Source organism: Perna viridis, chromosome 1 (genome assembly GCF_037379345.1).
Source record: "Perna viridis isolate PV_CMFRI_1.1 ecotype Kerala chromosome 1, ASM3737934v1, whole genome shotgun sequence".
Taxonomy (NCBI): Eukaryota; Metazoa; Mollusca; class Bivalvia; order Mytilida; family Mytilidae; genus Perna; species Perna viridis.
Genome location: NC_142445.1, coordinates 8,230,404 through 8,248,010, shown reverse-complemented (window position 1 = coordinate 8,248,010; position 17,607 = coordinate 8,230,404). Strand labels below are relative to the sequence as shown.

Genomic DNA, 17,607 nt, shown 5'->3' with positions numbered 1-17,607 from the left:
CATGTGAAATATACTTTTGATGATATGTTATAAGTATTTGAAATGATTTGTGATAAAAAAAAAAAAAACATTACGATATTAGTTTCATTATGTTTCGTTTTGTAAACTTTTTCATATAATTAACTTTTATGCAGAAATAAATGGGCGTCTGCTAGAAATTACTTCAGTAAATGGTAATATTTCACGTAATATTTACACTGATAACGAACGGGAGGTTGTTACAGGGTGGTAGTTATACCAAAATATTTTGAAAAAATACAGCATTTACCACCAGTGAACCATCTGTGAATTCATTTTTCCAAGTGGCCCTCACACTGTCACTGACACTGCCACTGCCGGCACTGGCCACAAATTATTTGTGCTTTTTAATTGGCGCAACTGCACAAGCACTTGTTGCTGTCAAGGATATTTATTGTATTTATTGTAGGCTCCTACAAAAATCCTTGCTTTTGTCAGTGCTAATGGGTGTCATTGGAAATAAGAGAGAAGTCAGATTCAGGACCTCAATTGACAGCCCCCCCCCCCCCAATAATCTGGTCCAAAGTTTTTGATTAGGGTTTAACACCTATGTAACGCTTCGTTTTGAGTTGTCTTGGCTCTTGCCTACATTTATAGATCTGCTGTGAAAATTTAGTTATATCAATATTTCAATATTTTCAGTATTTTTATTTGTTCTCACACATTTACAGTAAATGGTCATAACACAAATAATAGAAACAAAGTATGTAAATTCTGACAACAGCAACAAAGAAAAAAGAAAGATATAAATGCATATGGTCTACATCTAGTTTGATTAACATAGCAACTTGCTCAATTGCGCCAAACAAAAAAAAAAAACAAAAAAAAACAGTGAAAATATGTGAGAGGTAAAAAACATCATTTACAATTGGAATGATGTTTTTGTTGTGACTACAGGGCTGTAGCCAGGTTTTCTAAATGGGGCTGCAAACTGATCACTGATAAGCAATTTTATTTGGTTATCTGGTATGATTTCTCTTTAATTACAGGCTAAGATGTAAATCAGTTGTTTTTTTTTTTTTTTCGAAAGGGGGTGTGCGGTCACACCTGTTGCACCCCCTGGCTTCGGTCTTGGACTTGTGTTGTACATATAAATTGAAATACAGAAAATGATTATAATACTGACCTACAGGTACATCTAAAGTTAACACAGATTATAAGTAAAAACAAATTTTGTACTTTAAATTATGTGCGAATTTGTGGATACATTTGTACTTAAACCAAGTGATTGAAATATTTAATACTTATCATGCGAGTAGCATGCCTAGAGTGATAAGTCATGCACTAGTAAGTTATTGTCTTTTAATTAACATGTGTCATAAGTGATGCATAAGTACACAGGCAAGATTTTTGGAATAATAAGGACTCTTAATATGTATTCTAACATCTAATATCAAAGCACCAAACTATGAAATATGAATTTCTTTGATATTTGACATTTGCTTATTTCAGTCATATTTTTCAAAATATTTAAGTAATAAGTTATTATTTTTTCTGTATATAAATTCTCAGTTTAATAAGTTCATTTAGAAATGTTAATTTAATTGAAATCATGACTACAGTCAGTGCTCACCTTTAGCCACTAGCCCGAAGCCCGTTTTGCTTTAAAATTTGATACTGAATGAAACATTTTTTTTCTATTTTATAATGCTGCCTTTAACAGTAAAGATAAAGATTATTTATTCCAAATTGTGGTATTTTCTTGTTAGTCTGCACCTCCAAGTCCTGCTTCATGTGCCACAACCTGGATTTGCATCTTAAAATCCTGATAAGGCAAAAAAAAAATTAATCTTGTTTTCTGCTACCAGCAAATAAAAAATAAAGTAGATAGGTAGGAAAATTATTTTATTTTTTAAAAAAACATTTTACATTAAGTTAATTGGGAAACAATCTATGCTTTAATGGTGCTTTAGCCAAAATGGTTATAAAATGTTGAAAGTAGGCACAAAAACTATGGTAGGTAGGGTAGCAGAAAACAGATATATTATTTTTTATTGTCTAACATGAAAAGTAACTTGTAGAAATGTACTGGATATAAAGATGTTAGTGAAGGATAGGGCTTGGTTTCATTAACAATACCCTGATGCTGCTAACAAATTAAATAGTACAAATTCCTTAGTTTAGAACTTATATAATTGTATTTGATACTTTCAATTGCCTGACTGGTACTTATTATGGTTTCTAAATTCCATCTTTTATCTGTTTTAGGGACTTTCTGTTCTTGGATAACAGTATTACCCAAATGGAATAACGGAGTTCGTTATCATGCACAGAAAAATACGAACATTTGTGGTTGGAGTTGGAACCACCAAGTTTGCAAGACCTCTGACAAAAAAATGGGACACTCATGACATGGGGAGAGAAGCTGGTAAAAATAAAAATTATCTTAATTTTCAAGCATAATAGTTAACTCCTTAAATATTTATGGTATTAAGTACCTGGTGTACAATTTGACAAAACTTTTCAAGTGTTTCATTTTGATAGTTTAAAAAAAGAAACTTCACAGTCATTCCCAAATAATGGGTACAATTAGATTGTAGAAACTGATAAAAATAAATGTCAACTGAACAGAGGGACAAATGGTATACCATTTTGTATCTATATCTGGTCTGTCAATTTCCAAAATTTCACTCGCACCATCAAAGCAGTTTTCAAGTTATAGAATTTTTAAGATGTTAAGGTAGATGTGAACGTTACGGAAGTTAGTGTTTTATAAAGTCAGCCTTAATAATTAAAGAAGAGGAACACATGATGTTTATCAAGGCTCATGTGAAAAGGCTTACATATACCACCATAACAAAATAATTAATGGTATTATTCTGCAATGTATAGAAAGAAATAAACAAATAAAATGTCTGAATCAAGAGAGTTTTTTTTATAATTAATTCATATTACAAGTTTGCAGTACTAGAGAAGTAATGAATTTTAACATATAAAAAGGTCTTATTGTATATTATTATAGTTTCATATTACAGCTTTCCAAAATGATCTAATAAATATGTTTTGAATTACTATTGCGCATGTTTCATGTGGCATATCCACATGCCCAACTTTGTTACGGAGGTTAAGAAAAAAACAGTATGCAAATGTTGATACAAAGTAACATTCAAATATTTATTGCGTACATTTTACAACAACTCACAGACAAGATACAAACTAGACAACTGTTTTTTTATATCAAATTATATGTATTTTTAAATTAAAAGGACCTTTTATGCAATAATCTCCGTAACGATTCATGAACATTCACGAGATTGTTTTATCTTAACTTAATATCGTTAATTTGATATTTCTTGTAACCAACAGTGATATTTTACTGGCCATATTAGACAAATTTATATAACTTGCAATGACATTAAGACGAAATATATTATTTTCAATTATATTTTCGTGTTACGGAGGTTATTTTTTCTCATTTAATTCACATATATTACCAAAACATCACAATAACATGTTTGGAATGACAAGTACATCAAAGTTTTTTAGGCATGTGTTTTAGCGAGGATCTCGATTTTCTTCAAGTCATCTAATGGGATGGTATAAGTTTTTATCCTTTTCCCCGATGGTTTAGGAGGAGACACAATAACACATAAAATGTGCTCCAATTTTATCCAGATTATGTCATCTTCCTTTGGCCATTTGAAGCTCTCCCCATATCGACCAGCCTGTGTCATAAACTTCACATTGACTTCTTCATCATTTTGATCTAAATCTATAACTTGTCCTATGTACCATTTTCGTTGGTACATTGCTGCAACCCAAGTTTCTTTCGAAAGTTTATCTAGCGCAACAGTCTCCTGCTGGTGTCTGTTTATTTCTACTCCTTCTAGATTTCTTCCTTCTCCTGTTTCTCCCTCTTGATCTGAACTTGCCAGAGCTTCTACAATGCCCTCGTTACCACTGTCCTTTACAAGTCGATGAAGCGTGTACCCTACACATGTTGATGTAGAAATATCAACAATACATTCCTTACAATAGCATGACGTATTTCTTGTATATACTTCGGTTATTCCATTTCCTATGACATAGTGAATTTTGAATGTTCCTTTGACAGCAACAGGTGTAATTCTTTCCGACAAAATCTTCTCTGAGTTATCATAATCCTCCTGGTTGTAAGATATGTATTTCACTCTACTCCCAGATTCCCGAGCTCCAGTAGCCCATATCATAAAATCGTCTGCAGACTGAATCGACCTCTTGCCTTGCTTGACGGCATTATCCGCAGCTCTCTTGACACTTGCGCCAAGCCCGTCACATGGCCCCTTGCCATGACCACTTTCAAGGTAGCTCCATCGAGCTGACATTCCAAATTCCTGATCGTGCATTGCAATAAACTGGAATATTGTTTTATTCCTATACTGACTTGTCGGGGAATCGCTTAGGTAATGTATTCTTTTGAGGTTTGGATTGTCTTCTTTCATGATAGCTATCATTTTTTTAAGGATTGTGTAGACTGCTGTAGCATTGTGTGACAGAACATCTGAAGCAGCAACATAGCTCTGTATTTTGTTGTCCGTACCAGTAGGATAATAAACTACCATAGTATGCAGAGATATCATGGCAGCATTCCAGTAAGCTGATTGTACCTCTTCAACTGAGACACAGCCAAAGTTTTCCGCAAAATCCATCCATATTAAAACTTCATTCTCTGGAAGGTTTTCGCGAAGGGTTTTGAGCTGACTGTATTGGGTATGAACTCTATCAACGTGATCCCTGAATTCTGTCAGATCTTTATCAAATTTGACGCAGAAGTCTGCTTTTGTTACTGTTTCTTCTATTTCTTTAAACCTCATTTTCGTTCCATCTGGAACTCTCTTCCACTGAGTGAACTTGATTGTAGTAGATTCCAGCGAGTTTATCTGTTCTAAGATCTCCTCATTGATGGTGAACTCCTTGATGAGCATATCAGGATTTTTGGAGCACCTCAAGCCTACATTGTTTAGACCCTTTATTTTCAAAGCCAGGTTCTGATGTTTAGAGCACAGACAGGTTTTTCTGTTGGCAAAATCTGCGAGAATTATATGCGGTGGTCTTAACTTATAAAAGACCGTTCTCGACATCTGAATTTCTGGGTTTTCGAGCTTGAACTTTTCGTACAGGTTCATTACATAATCTGACAAAACATGCTTCTGCTTAGTTTCTTTATTTGTCGTTTTAGTGTCTTTTTTCCCTGGTAGTGTAGTGCTGTTATCTTCTCTCTCTAAGAATTCAATTACCACGCCCTTCACCTGTTCGGACATAGCTTTGCCTTTCCTCTCTTTTGACAAATCATTAACTTTCTTTCTGTTTACCCCAAGTGATCTACTCAAGGCAGATGCACACCGATATCTTGACATCAACCCGGACCAGACTGATTTAACCCCTTTCTTCTTTTTCTGCTGTACTGATGACCTAATGCTATGAAGTACTGTGTTAGAAAGTAAGAGTTGTTTTCTAACTTGTGCTGCCCTTTTCCTATCTAGCTGCAAGGAGTTTACTTCTGTTCTTGTTTTGCTTCTAGGGGTCATTTCATTGATAGGTATTCTTTCGTTATTGATAGAACTATCCAAACTTGAAATGTCTGCGTCCTCTGCATCTGTAGATGTCAACGTCATCGAGGGTTTCTTCTTGTTCAAACGCTCAATTCTTTTCTGTAACCTTTTATTCTTTCTTTCCAGTTCTGAATTCTTTCCTAACAGTTCATTATTTTTCCTGTACGCTGTTCTCAACGACCTCCGATATGTTTTTCTCACTTGTTTTCCCTTGTTTATGTTGTTGATTGGCAATTTGACTATCATTGTTAATGAGGAGGAAGGTCTTGCAACTTCGATCGTATCATTTTTGACTCTTTTTACTTTCTTGTAATGTCGCTTTGACTTCTTACATAGCTCTTCTCGTCTTTTCTTTAATGCAGCGGGGGAAAGTAAATTCGATGGAATATATGTTTCTCTTTTCCTTTGAGCTTCTTTCTTGAGATATGTAACTGGGTTTTTTGCTTTTTGTTTCTCCCTATAACGTCTCTGTCTCTCTGCATTACTCAGTGGCATTGTCTGAAAATAAAAATAGAACGAAATGAACAGGCTTGTTTTCATACACGCACATGCGCAACTAATCTGGGGGACATGCATAATACTCATACACTCGCGTGCCCGCACCTACATAGATATTATAATGTATTTATACTCCACTATGAAGCATAGGCGTCAATCGATAATCATATATTTTTTTTCTATCCTCCGTAACGAAATTAAAAACCTCCATAACGGCAAATTCGAGCACTTACCAACATCGAACGTATATATCACAGTTAGTATTTCAATGTAATGACTATCAAGACAATGGAACAAAAAATATTCTTCGATTATCGTAACCATAGGAGAATTAAGTCTTGCCTGGAACAAATGATTAATTTTTTTTTAATTTCTATCCTCCGTAACGTATATCAAAAGTGTTGTTAATGAAAGGCATCAATATTTGATACTCATAGGTGGTAATTGATTGACTAAAACGGGATCTGTAACAATGTAAACAAATTTTTAATTGTTATTTTCGTGTATGCATGTTAATTTTTTTTTATTATTAGCATAACCTCCGTAACATTCATGAAGTCTCGAAAATCTGGATAATATTGGCTATACACCGCTATTGAAGTTGTGAAAGTCGTCGTATTTTAGCAAAGTTGTGTTGTAGAGTCTTATATATGAGAAAATGGCTGAGAAAACGTTTATTGTACGTTTTAATGTTTCTTGCATCATGGGGAATAAATGAGCAAACTTACCTTTCAAAAATCGATAAAAATATTCTTTATATCTTTCTTTTGTCGTGCTGTATTATTTTCAACAAAAGCTGTCTGCTACAAAAATGACTTCCGGCGGTGTCAACAGCCGTTGATACCGATAAAAAGGTCCGGTAACAACTGCGTAACGGAGGTTATTAAAACGGAGGTTAGGTTTATTATTATTAATTTGGATATATGCAACAATTTTCTTGATTTGCTTTCATAAAACTGATTCTTGAGAAGAATTATGTGTATTTTAAAGAAACTTTGAATCATATGAGTTGTCCCTGAAAATATGTTACAAAATTATGCGTAACGTAGGTTAGGTTCTTATATGCGACAATGGGAAAATACAGAACAAAAAGTATTTTTTTCAATTTTCATAACCTTGTAACAAAAGTTAGAGGTAGCATTTAAAAAATTAATATATCAACACTTCTTAAAGTCATATGAATCAGGTTTTCTTGTCATATGAATATTTCCTGCCCGTACCTCAACATTCGTTATGGTAGGTTATACGTTTATCGGCGACATTGATTTAGTTTCTTGGTCAAAGTGTATTCAACATCATGCGATGAAGAAAGTAATATATAATTAAAATATAATATGGTGTAAAATAAAAATGGAAAGTTTATATGAATTGGATGAAAAGAAGGATGTTAATTTCACACCTACATTTGGACTTTTTCTAAGCGACATTCGTATTTGGAGTGATTTCCGGATAATGGATGTTAAAATCACACAAAATTATTTACGATTTACATCACCACGAAATATAATTTTATGTTAGTATATATTCCAACTTCTAAGAACAAAAAAGAAACTTCTCCGAAACAAATTTTAAGCTGGTAATTTATGGAATATTGCCGGCGACACTGTAATTATGTAATTGTACCCATTATTTGGGAATGACTGTTCAACATTTAGGAAATTATCATTTTAATCTGCAAACTAAGCAACTAAACAAGTTTCTACCAATAGTTAATTTTTACCAACAGTTTGTGGGGATACTAAATAAGGAAACACAAATGTATATACAAGGTATAACTTCTTGTGCATTTAAGGCCTGAACAAAAAAATGTTACCAGTATGTTTCTGGTCACCCTACCAGCTCTCCTTATCCTAAAGTTTTTATTTGTGATTTTAAAAAAATAGCTTGCTGACTGTTTTAGAGAAAAGAAGAAAATAGAGCCAAAGATATTTCTTTTTTCTATCCTAGGTGGAAAATCAGAGTTAAAAATACTGGTTATTTGTATTTAGAATCAATTGTAAACAATACACAAGTGTGATTTTGGTCATGGACTAAGTCTATTACCTGGTACATGCTTAATCTTTGCAGATTTGGTTTTCATTGTATTCCGAGTTTAGTGTCTGACACACTTTTTCACTTCAAAATTTAAAAAAATGAAAATAAAAATTTTCAAAAATCCCTAACTACCGACCCTACAAAATTTTAAAATGGTGATTGGAAACACAACATTTTTTATAGGCCTAACAAAAAAAAGGTTTATTAAAGTAATTCATTTAAGTTTCTTTTTATCATTTATGAGAAAAAATCTGTGTCAAAGTTCTTGAAGTAAGTTGAATGAGAAATATAGCCTCTGTTTGATCTATATAAAGTCCTAAATTTTGGACTTGATTACATTGGTATCTCAAAAATTAAGTTCAGGGAACCATATTTTGAAATTTTTTAATAGAAACTTAAAGAAAATCAGTATTGCAGAAAAAGGTATGCATGTATTACCTTTAAACATGATTCTTGATACAATGCAATTTATTTTAAGGACAAGCTGCATTGGATGATGCAAAAATTCCTTTCTCAAAGATTCAAGCAGTGGTAGCCAGCTTCTGTTATGGTGAACCTACCTGTGGACAGAGAGCAGCCTATGAGCTTGGAATGACTGGGATACCAGTTTTTAATGTCAATGATAACTGCTCCTCAGGATCAAGTGCACTGATGTTAGCCAGGCGTCTCATTCAGAGTGGGATTGAAAACTGTGTCATGGCACTAGGTGAGAGGCTAAAGAAAAAGGAAAAATATTAATGCGAAATTCCTTGTAATGAATTTTTTTTATGATTAGATAGAATCATAAATTTCGAGTTATCATTCTGTGATAGACCCCCTAAAAATTTCTAGGCCTGTGTGAATAATTATCTCTGGAGCCTCTTGTTTTTGACAGCAAAAAAAATGCAGTCATATTATGTTATGGAGTAGTCAGCAGAGGCAGTGGCAGCTTCATCATCTGGGGACACTTCGTTTCCGTGGGATAACTTAAGCTGAGGTTGACCAATTGTTTTGAAATTCTGATATGATTTTACAAACCATAGCTTCCCATTTAATTGGACCTTGTGGCCCCTACCATTTTAGAAAAGGGGTCAAAAAGGGTAAAAATAGGTGTTTTATTAAAACTTGTGCAGAATGGTTTTTTTCCCCAATTTTAGTTGTCCTTTTTTTTATTGTGTCCTTTATTTTAATTTTGGTGAACATTTTATGTGTTTTTGACTGCCCAAAAATTCAACTTTTTAATTTTTGGTCCGATTTCAAAAACAAATTTTTGTTGGATTCCTCGTAAAAATCCATTTCTGCATTTTGGTATGTCTTATGTTTTTCGAGTTATACGAGGTCAAAGGGGCCACACCCCAAAAAAATAAACTTTTTTTTATCGGATTCCTCATAAAAGTCCCTACCTACTTCTTTTCCTAAACTAATAAAAACTAATATCGTGTTCACACTTGCCCCAATTGTTCATGGTTTCAACCACTGAGGTCGTATCATGTTGCACTTGACAAAGCTTTTTATTCGGGTTGGTCAAATTGCAGTCCAAAACTAAACTTAGGTGGATTTCAACTAATGAGAAATTCTAGGGATTATTTGATTTGCAAAAACTTGGTTTAAATTTGAGATGCTGAATAATCAATGCTGTAGTGTTGCATATGTTATTATTTATTTAGATATTTGATTTTATGTTTACTAAATAATAAATACAATGTACTTAATTGGCACAAACTTATCAATAACAAATGGTTAACGCCCAAAACAGACAAATTTTACAAATATAATGAACATGGGAATACATTGTTCAAATAATATGATAATTGAAACATCATTTATAATATTTAAGGTTAACTATAGTAGGTCTCTTTCATCATCATTTCGTCATCTCTTTTATCATGAAAGAGGAAGTCAGTCTGAGAACTTTGTATGATTTATGGTTTAATAAAAAAGAAATGTTTACCATAATTTTGTTCTTATATTTATTTTTTCTCATATTTGCATTTTAGGAGAAAATGATTCTTATTTTCAAGTTCATTTTAAATTACATAGGGGCAATATACTTCATTTCTAGCAATATATTAATGTCCTCCTCGTCTAATCATCATTAAATGAACATGAATTCATAATTTACATACAGCAGATTGATCTACTCTATTTTTTAAAGTATCAACATATGGAGGTCTTTGACCTATTTTGTGGACACTCGGGAAAATTAAAACTTTTGCGACACAAATATTTTTGTATTTTGAGTTTGTAAACATTGACAACAAAAGTTCTTCGCCTAATTTTGCTTAGATTAGATTAAATATTCATTATAGATGACAGACCTAGGTCATTAATGTATTTTGCTTACTTTCTTTAACCAGGAATTATACTAATAGGCAGATTCTGAGGGATGGGGTGGGGGGTTCAGTTTGCTTCCTTATGAAATTGAAACTTTTTGAAGTGTGATATATGTAATGACAAAACATGAAAAATACTCAGAAATGAATAAATTTCAATAAATTAGTTTCTTTGAATTTACAATCTTGAATTTCTATCTCTACTGACTATGGTGTATATCACATTTTTTTTCTTGAGGACATGTGTACGTCTCTGTCACAACTATTCGTGGGACAATTTTTTTATGTTTTTTTGGGGGGGTTTAACATCCGAGAAGCAATATTTCAGCTATATTCAGACGACAATTTTTTTTTTTTTTTACACTGCTTATGCATGACAGTGTTTATCTAAATTCTTTTTGCATTTTTTTTGAGTGAAGTCATTTGCTACATGTGTGCATTTAATTGTTCTCTTACATTTTAGAGATGACAGGGATTTTTTTGTCCTATAGACTCAGTTCTAATAGCTGTTGTTTTAATTACAGGTTTTGAGAAAATGGAAAAAGGTTCATCAGACAGATACCCAGAAAAATTGTCACTAGTTGGACGTCATATGGACCATATGGGAAGCCTAGAGGCTGAAGCTGGGCTTATACAAAAGAGAATGACAAATATGACATCTGATGTGGTTAAATTGTATGCCTATGCTGCTAGGGAGTATCTAGAAAAATACCCAGAGTCAAGTATTGATGATTTAGTGAACATTTCATATAAAAACCATAAACAAAGTGTAAATAATCCTAAAGCAAGTATTTCTAAAGAGTTAGCTCATTCTGATATAAAAGATAAACTGATATGTTATCCTATCACCTTTTGGATGTCAGCACCAGTGGCTGATGGTGGTGCATGTGCCATACTCTGTAGTGAGGACTTTGTATTACGCAATAGTTTACAGAGACAAGCAGTAGAAATTATATCCCAACACTTAGTCACAGATATGCCAAATTCTTTTGAGAAAAGTTATATAGATTTATCTGGTTACCAAATGGCAAAGGAAGCAGCAAGAAGGTGTTATGAAGAATCTGGTTTAAATCCTAAACAGGTAGATGTACTAGAAGTCCATGACTGTTTCTCCTGTAATGAGATGTTGATGTATGAGGCTTTAGGTCTTGCTCAAGAAGGAACAGGGTATCAGCTGATTAGGAACAGTGAGTGGAGGAAGAACAAAGCAGGAGGAGAATTGTGTTTCCTTAACAATAAATGGGTAGTCAATCCTTCTGGTGGTCTGGAGTCTAAAGGTCATCCTATAGGTGCTACAGGTAATTTATGTTTGTGAGCATTGCCAAACAACAAAAATATTTGAATTACATAGATAGAAAATAACCAGGCCTACAGATATGTGTCATACAATTTAAATGATAGTGATCATTTTGGAGGGGTTCTTGTATCAAATCTCCCAAAACAAATTAATCTAATTGGCTAACATAGCCAAAAATGGGATCATGATTCTAGCTTGACCCCTCAATTGTAAATAGAAAACATGTATAGCAATGTGTTTATAATGTATTATAATATAAAGGTGTATGTAGATACAACTTTGGACCAAAAATATTCACATTCAATAACTTGGGTTAGAAAATATTTTCATTTGAAGCGATGACTTCAAGAGTCTGAAGTATTAAGATGTTTTATAAGGTCAATCTCAAATGTATTAGCAATCTATAAATACCACAGCTTGATACATTAGAAGAACTTATACAGTAATTCACCTTAAATTAATATGTAGTGATGAATACCACATGAAGTTGATCTCTGTAAATATTGAGTAAATTTGAGTGAGGTTTGAACTTGATTTTCTAGGTTTAGCCCAATGTGCAGAATTAGTGTGGCAGCTGAGAGGACAGGCAGGTAAAAGACAGGTAGATGGGGCAAATGTAGGACTACAACACAACTTTGGTATTGGTGGTGCAGCAGTTGTTACCATGTACAAAAATATGGCATCACACATAATAAAGCTAAACTATAGATACAGAGAGGAGTTCCTTGTTACTGTGATAGTTTTATGTATAATGATCAGCATGATTCGTATTTAATTCCAGTAAAACTGGGTACATGTTGGTGATTAAATGTACTTGTATAAGGTACTTTTATGACAACCAATGTAAAAGACTATGCCTCTGTAGCATTAATCAGGGAGTCTGATTATATTCCATTTGTTTAAGTCATTTTAAAGGAAATTTGTTGTATTAGATATTATTTGTTTATTTTAGCATAATTATATATATATGTGTGTAATTTTATATTTAAAGTATGTTCTGATTGTATAATTGTAAATGTGAAATTAATCTCAGCTTAAATTTAAAATATAAAAAATAACAAGAGTTATAAAAAAACTATAGTTGATTAATTTTATCAAGAAATACATTTCAATCGAATAATACAAGATTTTTTATCGTGATCTTATCAAGAAATTTCTTGTGTCCGGTCTCCACATTCAAATTACTTCTATTTTATATAATTCTGAAATCTTTGAGTACATTTCCTTTTTTGTAATTACCTCCAAGATTATACTATTACTTTATAGAGTTAATTATGTGTAATTTTTACAGAATTTTTGTGTCATGTTTTATAATATATATACTGGTATACAGACAGTTATATATTTGTATTGTTGTTTATATTTAATGAAGCATGATTACTTTTCTATTGAAGTTTTTAGAATCTTCTTGAAGATTTTTTATAAGGAGTAGGTGTTTATATTGGACCTATCTTCAAAATGTTGTTTTTAGTATTTTCGTTACATTTTTAAAGGGTCTATGAAGCCAGCCTAAATATGCATTGTAAACTTATCATGTATGTGGTTGATCATATTTGTTGTCCATGAAGCACCTTGTTTACTTTTCTGTAAAGTCTTCATATCCCAAATAATTACATTGTGCACAGGGTAAGAAGCTTTACTGCTTACAAATTAACTCAAGGAAAAAGGTTTATAAAATTCAGTGATATGGTGGTGGAACTTTTCTAACAATTATAAAAATGTTAATCTCTAGAAAAGGAGAAGATGCTTGTCCTTCAAGAGCATATTATTCATGTTTTCATTGGTGAAGTCTCCGTCATTCATAGTTTTCTTTAAATTTACCTGTCCAAAAAAGTATGATTTACATGTAAATGTAGTTGACAATATTGAATCTGCTTTTTTTTCTCTTTAATTGTACTGGTAGATGTAAATACAAAGAAACAGGACATACATTTGTAAACAGTTTTAATTCTAAATGCATTGTCATGTACATAAACCTAAATGTAACAGAATGAAAGAAGAATTTTTTTGGCTTAAAATATTTACTTTGTAAAATAAACGGTCTTCAAATCAATAACTCTTCATTTTAGTTTAAATACTGCAAGAACTCAGTCTTCATCTTTCCTATAACTTCAGATTTTAACATAAAACTACACATGAAAGTTGTCCACAAAGCCAAACCTGCTACAAATGTCAGAACAAAGCGTAAACCTTTAAACCAGTTGGGATAACCCCAAGTACCCATGTCATAATATCCCATACTGGCAAGACCTCCAATCATTACAAATAGAAAGATTGGATGAGGGCACATCAGTCCAGCCCAGGCTACTAATGAGGGAAGCCCACTTACTCCAAGATTTATCCAATCTGGTCTTAAAATACTTTCTTCTGCAATTGAAAACCCCCACTTTACTCCTCCTAAGAATAATAAGATGGAGGCTCCATAAGTCAATTGAGCTGTACATATTGATGGCATAAATGTCCCACATAAAATCATATAACTTGGTGCAGCTACAAAAGGTATCAGACCTGAAGCTCCAAGTGCCAATGCAGGCAATGGCGAATGTTTCAAGTGTTTAATACTGCCCCATACTGTCAATGCTTTTGTTTCTCTATCTTCTGTGAAGTTTCGTTTAGCTTCTTTGTTAATATTGTCATGTTTAAGATTTCTCTTCCACTGCTGTAAAGAACTGAAATGATAAGTTGGTTTCCATGTGAATCTGCACACATCAAGCACTTCATTATATACTAACTGTTGCTTGTATAAAGATTTAATGAGATATTTGGTTCCAGTAATCTTGTCAACATATGCAACCCATTTCTGAAAATAAATTTTGGGAAAAAAATATTTTAGATAAGACTAAACGTGTACAGATATATTGCAAACACAACATACACTTTCAGATAGATCTTTTAATCTCAGTTTCCGTTATATAGATGACATATTATCTTTAAACAATCCTAAAATCGGGGGTTTGATACAGAATGCAGAATTGTCAACTTTCCTTTCATATGTAGCAACATCCCTTCAGCACCTGCATATGGAGTATTCATATCAAACTCATGCTATGTTATAGCTTGCCAAACTACGCAGACTTATTGTATCACACTAGGCTTCTGGAACAGGGTTGCTACAAGATTGAAGTCAAAACTACAGAAGTTTTATGGTCGTCATCATGAACTTGTGGATCGTTATGGTGTATCCATCTGCGCCATAAAACTGATTTGTTGAATGTGTCATAATTTTCCTTTCCTCTTTCGACTACCCCGGACTTGACTTTTTATGAGCAACTCGGTGGGTGTTTCTAGAAAAGCAGAGGACACTTACCCTACCGGTGCAACTGGTCCATGCTCCCAGTTTTTAGTGGAGTCTGAGTTGCTCATTTGCTTTTCTTACTTTGTATATATTATTTTAGTTACTTTATGTTCTTTGTTGTGTAAACGTATGTCTGTTTTCCATGTCTGGTCTTTGTCCTTTGATTACCGCTAGAACCTTGGTTCCCTTTATTACCCTTGTACACAAAGAAGTTTTTTTTAACATTTATGAAATAAATCTTAGTGCTTCAAATTCAAGTTCTATAGTGAACTGAGATAGATATGACACAGAAAACAAATGATGTGTCAAGTAGGTTGTCTTGATACATATATTTTCCATCATTTCCTTGATTGGAAGCTTACTTGATGGTTTTCACATTTCTCAAACATTTAAATTATTCACACCTCTGTCTCTGACTTGGGATTAACTATTCTACTTAAGCTTTCAACGAATTTTGTTAGTTTTTTTGTTTTGTTTTGTTTGTTTGTTTTTATTGGGGGGAGGGTTAGTGTTCTTTATAAAATTATAGTCAGATATAAATGATGGATGACTAAAATGACACAAACTAAAACTAAAGCTCTTGGTTTATGACTAACTGAATATTTCTTATCCAATTAAAATTCTTAGTCAATGATATTCATCTCAGTTTACAAAATGGTGTTATAATGTAGACATTAAAATAATAGACATTTAGTGTCTGTATCATAATTTGAGTATGGATCTTTATTATAGGGCAGCGATTGTTAAATTGTATCAGGAATTGTAGTCAGTAGTTAATCACATTTTCATAGATAATCATGTGTTATCGATTACTAGGTGAAAAAGTGGTGTAATCATGATTACATTTTGAATACATTTCCATTACATTACCCCAAAAATTGCTCTGAGAAAAAAAAACAGTATTTTCCCTTCTTTACATTTTTTTTTATCAAAATTTATATTTTAATTGATTTTAGCAACTGAGAATTGACTATGATAGATAATAGTGTTGGACCACTACAATTAGATTAAATTCAGATTCCCTTTTGTCTTGTTTCTTGCTACCTATTTACAAATTTAGCAAATAGAGAATTTTGTACTATTGAAAAATCATACATGGATAATCTACTATGGCATAATGTTGAAACAATTTATGAATATAGAATTTTGTAATGTTTTCTGTTGTGGTTGAGCCAGTGTTTATGAAGAAATCAAAGTAATAGAATCCATATAAAATCATAAACATTTTTATTTGCTTCCAAGAGTCAAACTTTTTCCCATTAAACCTAAAATATAGGAATACATGTATAATAAAATAAATTTTCAAAACCAGACTAGAAATAAACAAGCTATTGTCAAGAAATCAGTTAAAAACTTGTTTCTGGTCCCTTATTCTTACATGGCTCAGGTCCATACCAGTCTTCCTTTTGTGGTATTACAACTTCAAAAAGTTTCATTCAGTCTTAATAGTCAAGTTATTGTCTGAACATCAGAAAATTGCATGTTTCTGACTCCCTCTTTTTGGTCCTAATTGGCTTTACCTCAAAAACCAAACCAAGTCTGACTATTGTTGTATATAAAATGCTTTTATTAGAGTTATATAGTTAAATTCAATAAAATATAAGGAGATAAGGTATGGTGTGGGTTTCAAAGAGACAAGAACACCACCGGGATGAAAATGTCAGCCCAAGGCCACCTACCTGAAAAACAGGTGTGATCACAACCCTCCCCCTTTAAAATCTGGCCACTGTAGAAAAAAAATCACATAATTAAACACACCTAAAAATCAGTTCAAAAAGGTCTAAGTCCTATGTTTATGTATATGTTCATGTATACTCTGTTCCCATTGTGTGTGAGTCAACTGTATCCTGGTATTGCTAGAACAATGCACATTTTCAGTACTTGTGCTTGAACTAAGGGCCCAACATTAACTTTAAAACCACTTATTTATCCAGTTTTTCTAAGGATCATGAAAATTGGGACAAACTTCAAAAATGTGATTTTCAGCCATTTTCAAACTTTGCTAAGGACAAAATTGCTGTCTAGTCAAAATAAAATGAAGTTCTGATTCAAAAGCTATAATGATCTATTGAAAAGTTCTTGAAGGGGATCCCTACAAATTGCCATTGCATCAGAAGTTTAATGCAATGAAAGATTAGATGTTCTACATGTAACTTTAGGCAAAATAAAAATCCACTTTCCATATTCAGTTATAATCCTGACTCAAAAGCATTATACATCGCCGTTACTCCAAAAAAGAGAGTACATCTTGAAAGGTGTGTCTTGTCATCACCTCATTTAAATGAAAGAATATGGCAAGACCAATGAGGTTATGTACCACAGATGATGCCTACACCAACATCATAGCCTACAATGCAGAACAGTGTTTTATTGACTTTTATGAGAATAGCTCTGTGATTTCAATAATTGAACTGTTGAAATATTATAATTGTTATTCATACTTTATGATGTTATATGTATCACAATATATAAAATAAACAGAAAATATTATTGGTCTTTTACATATTCAGGTGTCTATACTATGCAGAAACTTTATGTATAATAGTTTCATACATATCCACATCACAACTGCAATGCAAATAAGCAAATTTAACGAATGGTCAAAATACACAACAAACTCGG

At 32.5% G+C, this 17,607-nt stretch overlaps 3 protein-coding genes across 6 annotated transcripts in view; 1 reads left to right on the top strand and 2 right to left on the bottom strand.

Annotated features, from left to right (window-relative positions):
• Positions 1 to 117: 117 nt before the first annotated feature.
• LOC148627091 (sterol carrier protein 2-like) lies at positions 118 to 13,746 on the top strand. Of its 2 annotated transcripts, XM_088567169.1 has the most exons (5): positions 118 to 173; positions 2,227 to 2,386; positions 8,560 to 8,787; positions 10,918 to 11,691; positions 12,233 to 13,746. In XM_088567169.1, exons 2-5 carry the CDS (start codon positions 2,284 to 2,286, stop codon positions 12,463 to 12,465), a joined length of 1,338 nt encoding a protein of 445 aa, XP_088423295.1. In that variant the 5' UTR covers positions 118 to 173; positions 2,227 to 2,283; the 3' UTR covers positions 12,466 to 13,746. The 2 variants fall into 2 exon arrangements, with proteins under 2 accessions (XP_088423295.1, XP_088423305.1); XM_088567179.1 differs by lacking the exons at positions 118 to 173; positions 2,227 to 2,386 and adding an exon at positions 6,891 to 6,941.
• LOC148627092 (uncharacterized) lies at positions 2,536 to 6,902 on the bottom strand. Its single transcript, XM_088567156.1, has 2 exons — positions 6,776 to 6,902; positions 2,536 to 6,047 (listed from the first exon to the last, which is right to left on the bottom strand). Exon 2 carries the CDS (start codon positions 6,042 to 6,044, stop codon positions 3,501 to 3,503), a length of 2,544 nt encoding a protein of 847 aa, XP_088423282.1. The 5' UTR covers positions 6,045 to 6,047; positions 6,776 to 6,902; the 3' UTR covers positions 2,536 to 3,500.
• Positions 13,618 to 17,607, bottom strand: part of LOC148627089 (transmembrane protein 69-like) — a 27,843-nt gene continuing 23,853 nt past the window's right edge. The window contains exon 2 of one of the 3 annotated variants that reach the window (XM_088567221.1): positions 13,618 to 14,359. In XM_088567221.1, coding sequence (XP_088423347.1) covers positions 13,756 to 14,359 — 604 coding nt within the window. In that variant the 3' untranslated portion in view covers positions 13,618 to 13,755. Of the gene's footprint in view, positions 14,491 to 17,607 lie in introns of all 3 variants that reach the window. The other 2 variants (XM_088567213.1, XR_015919697.1) reach the window with 2 other exon arrangements.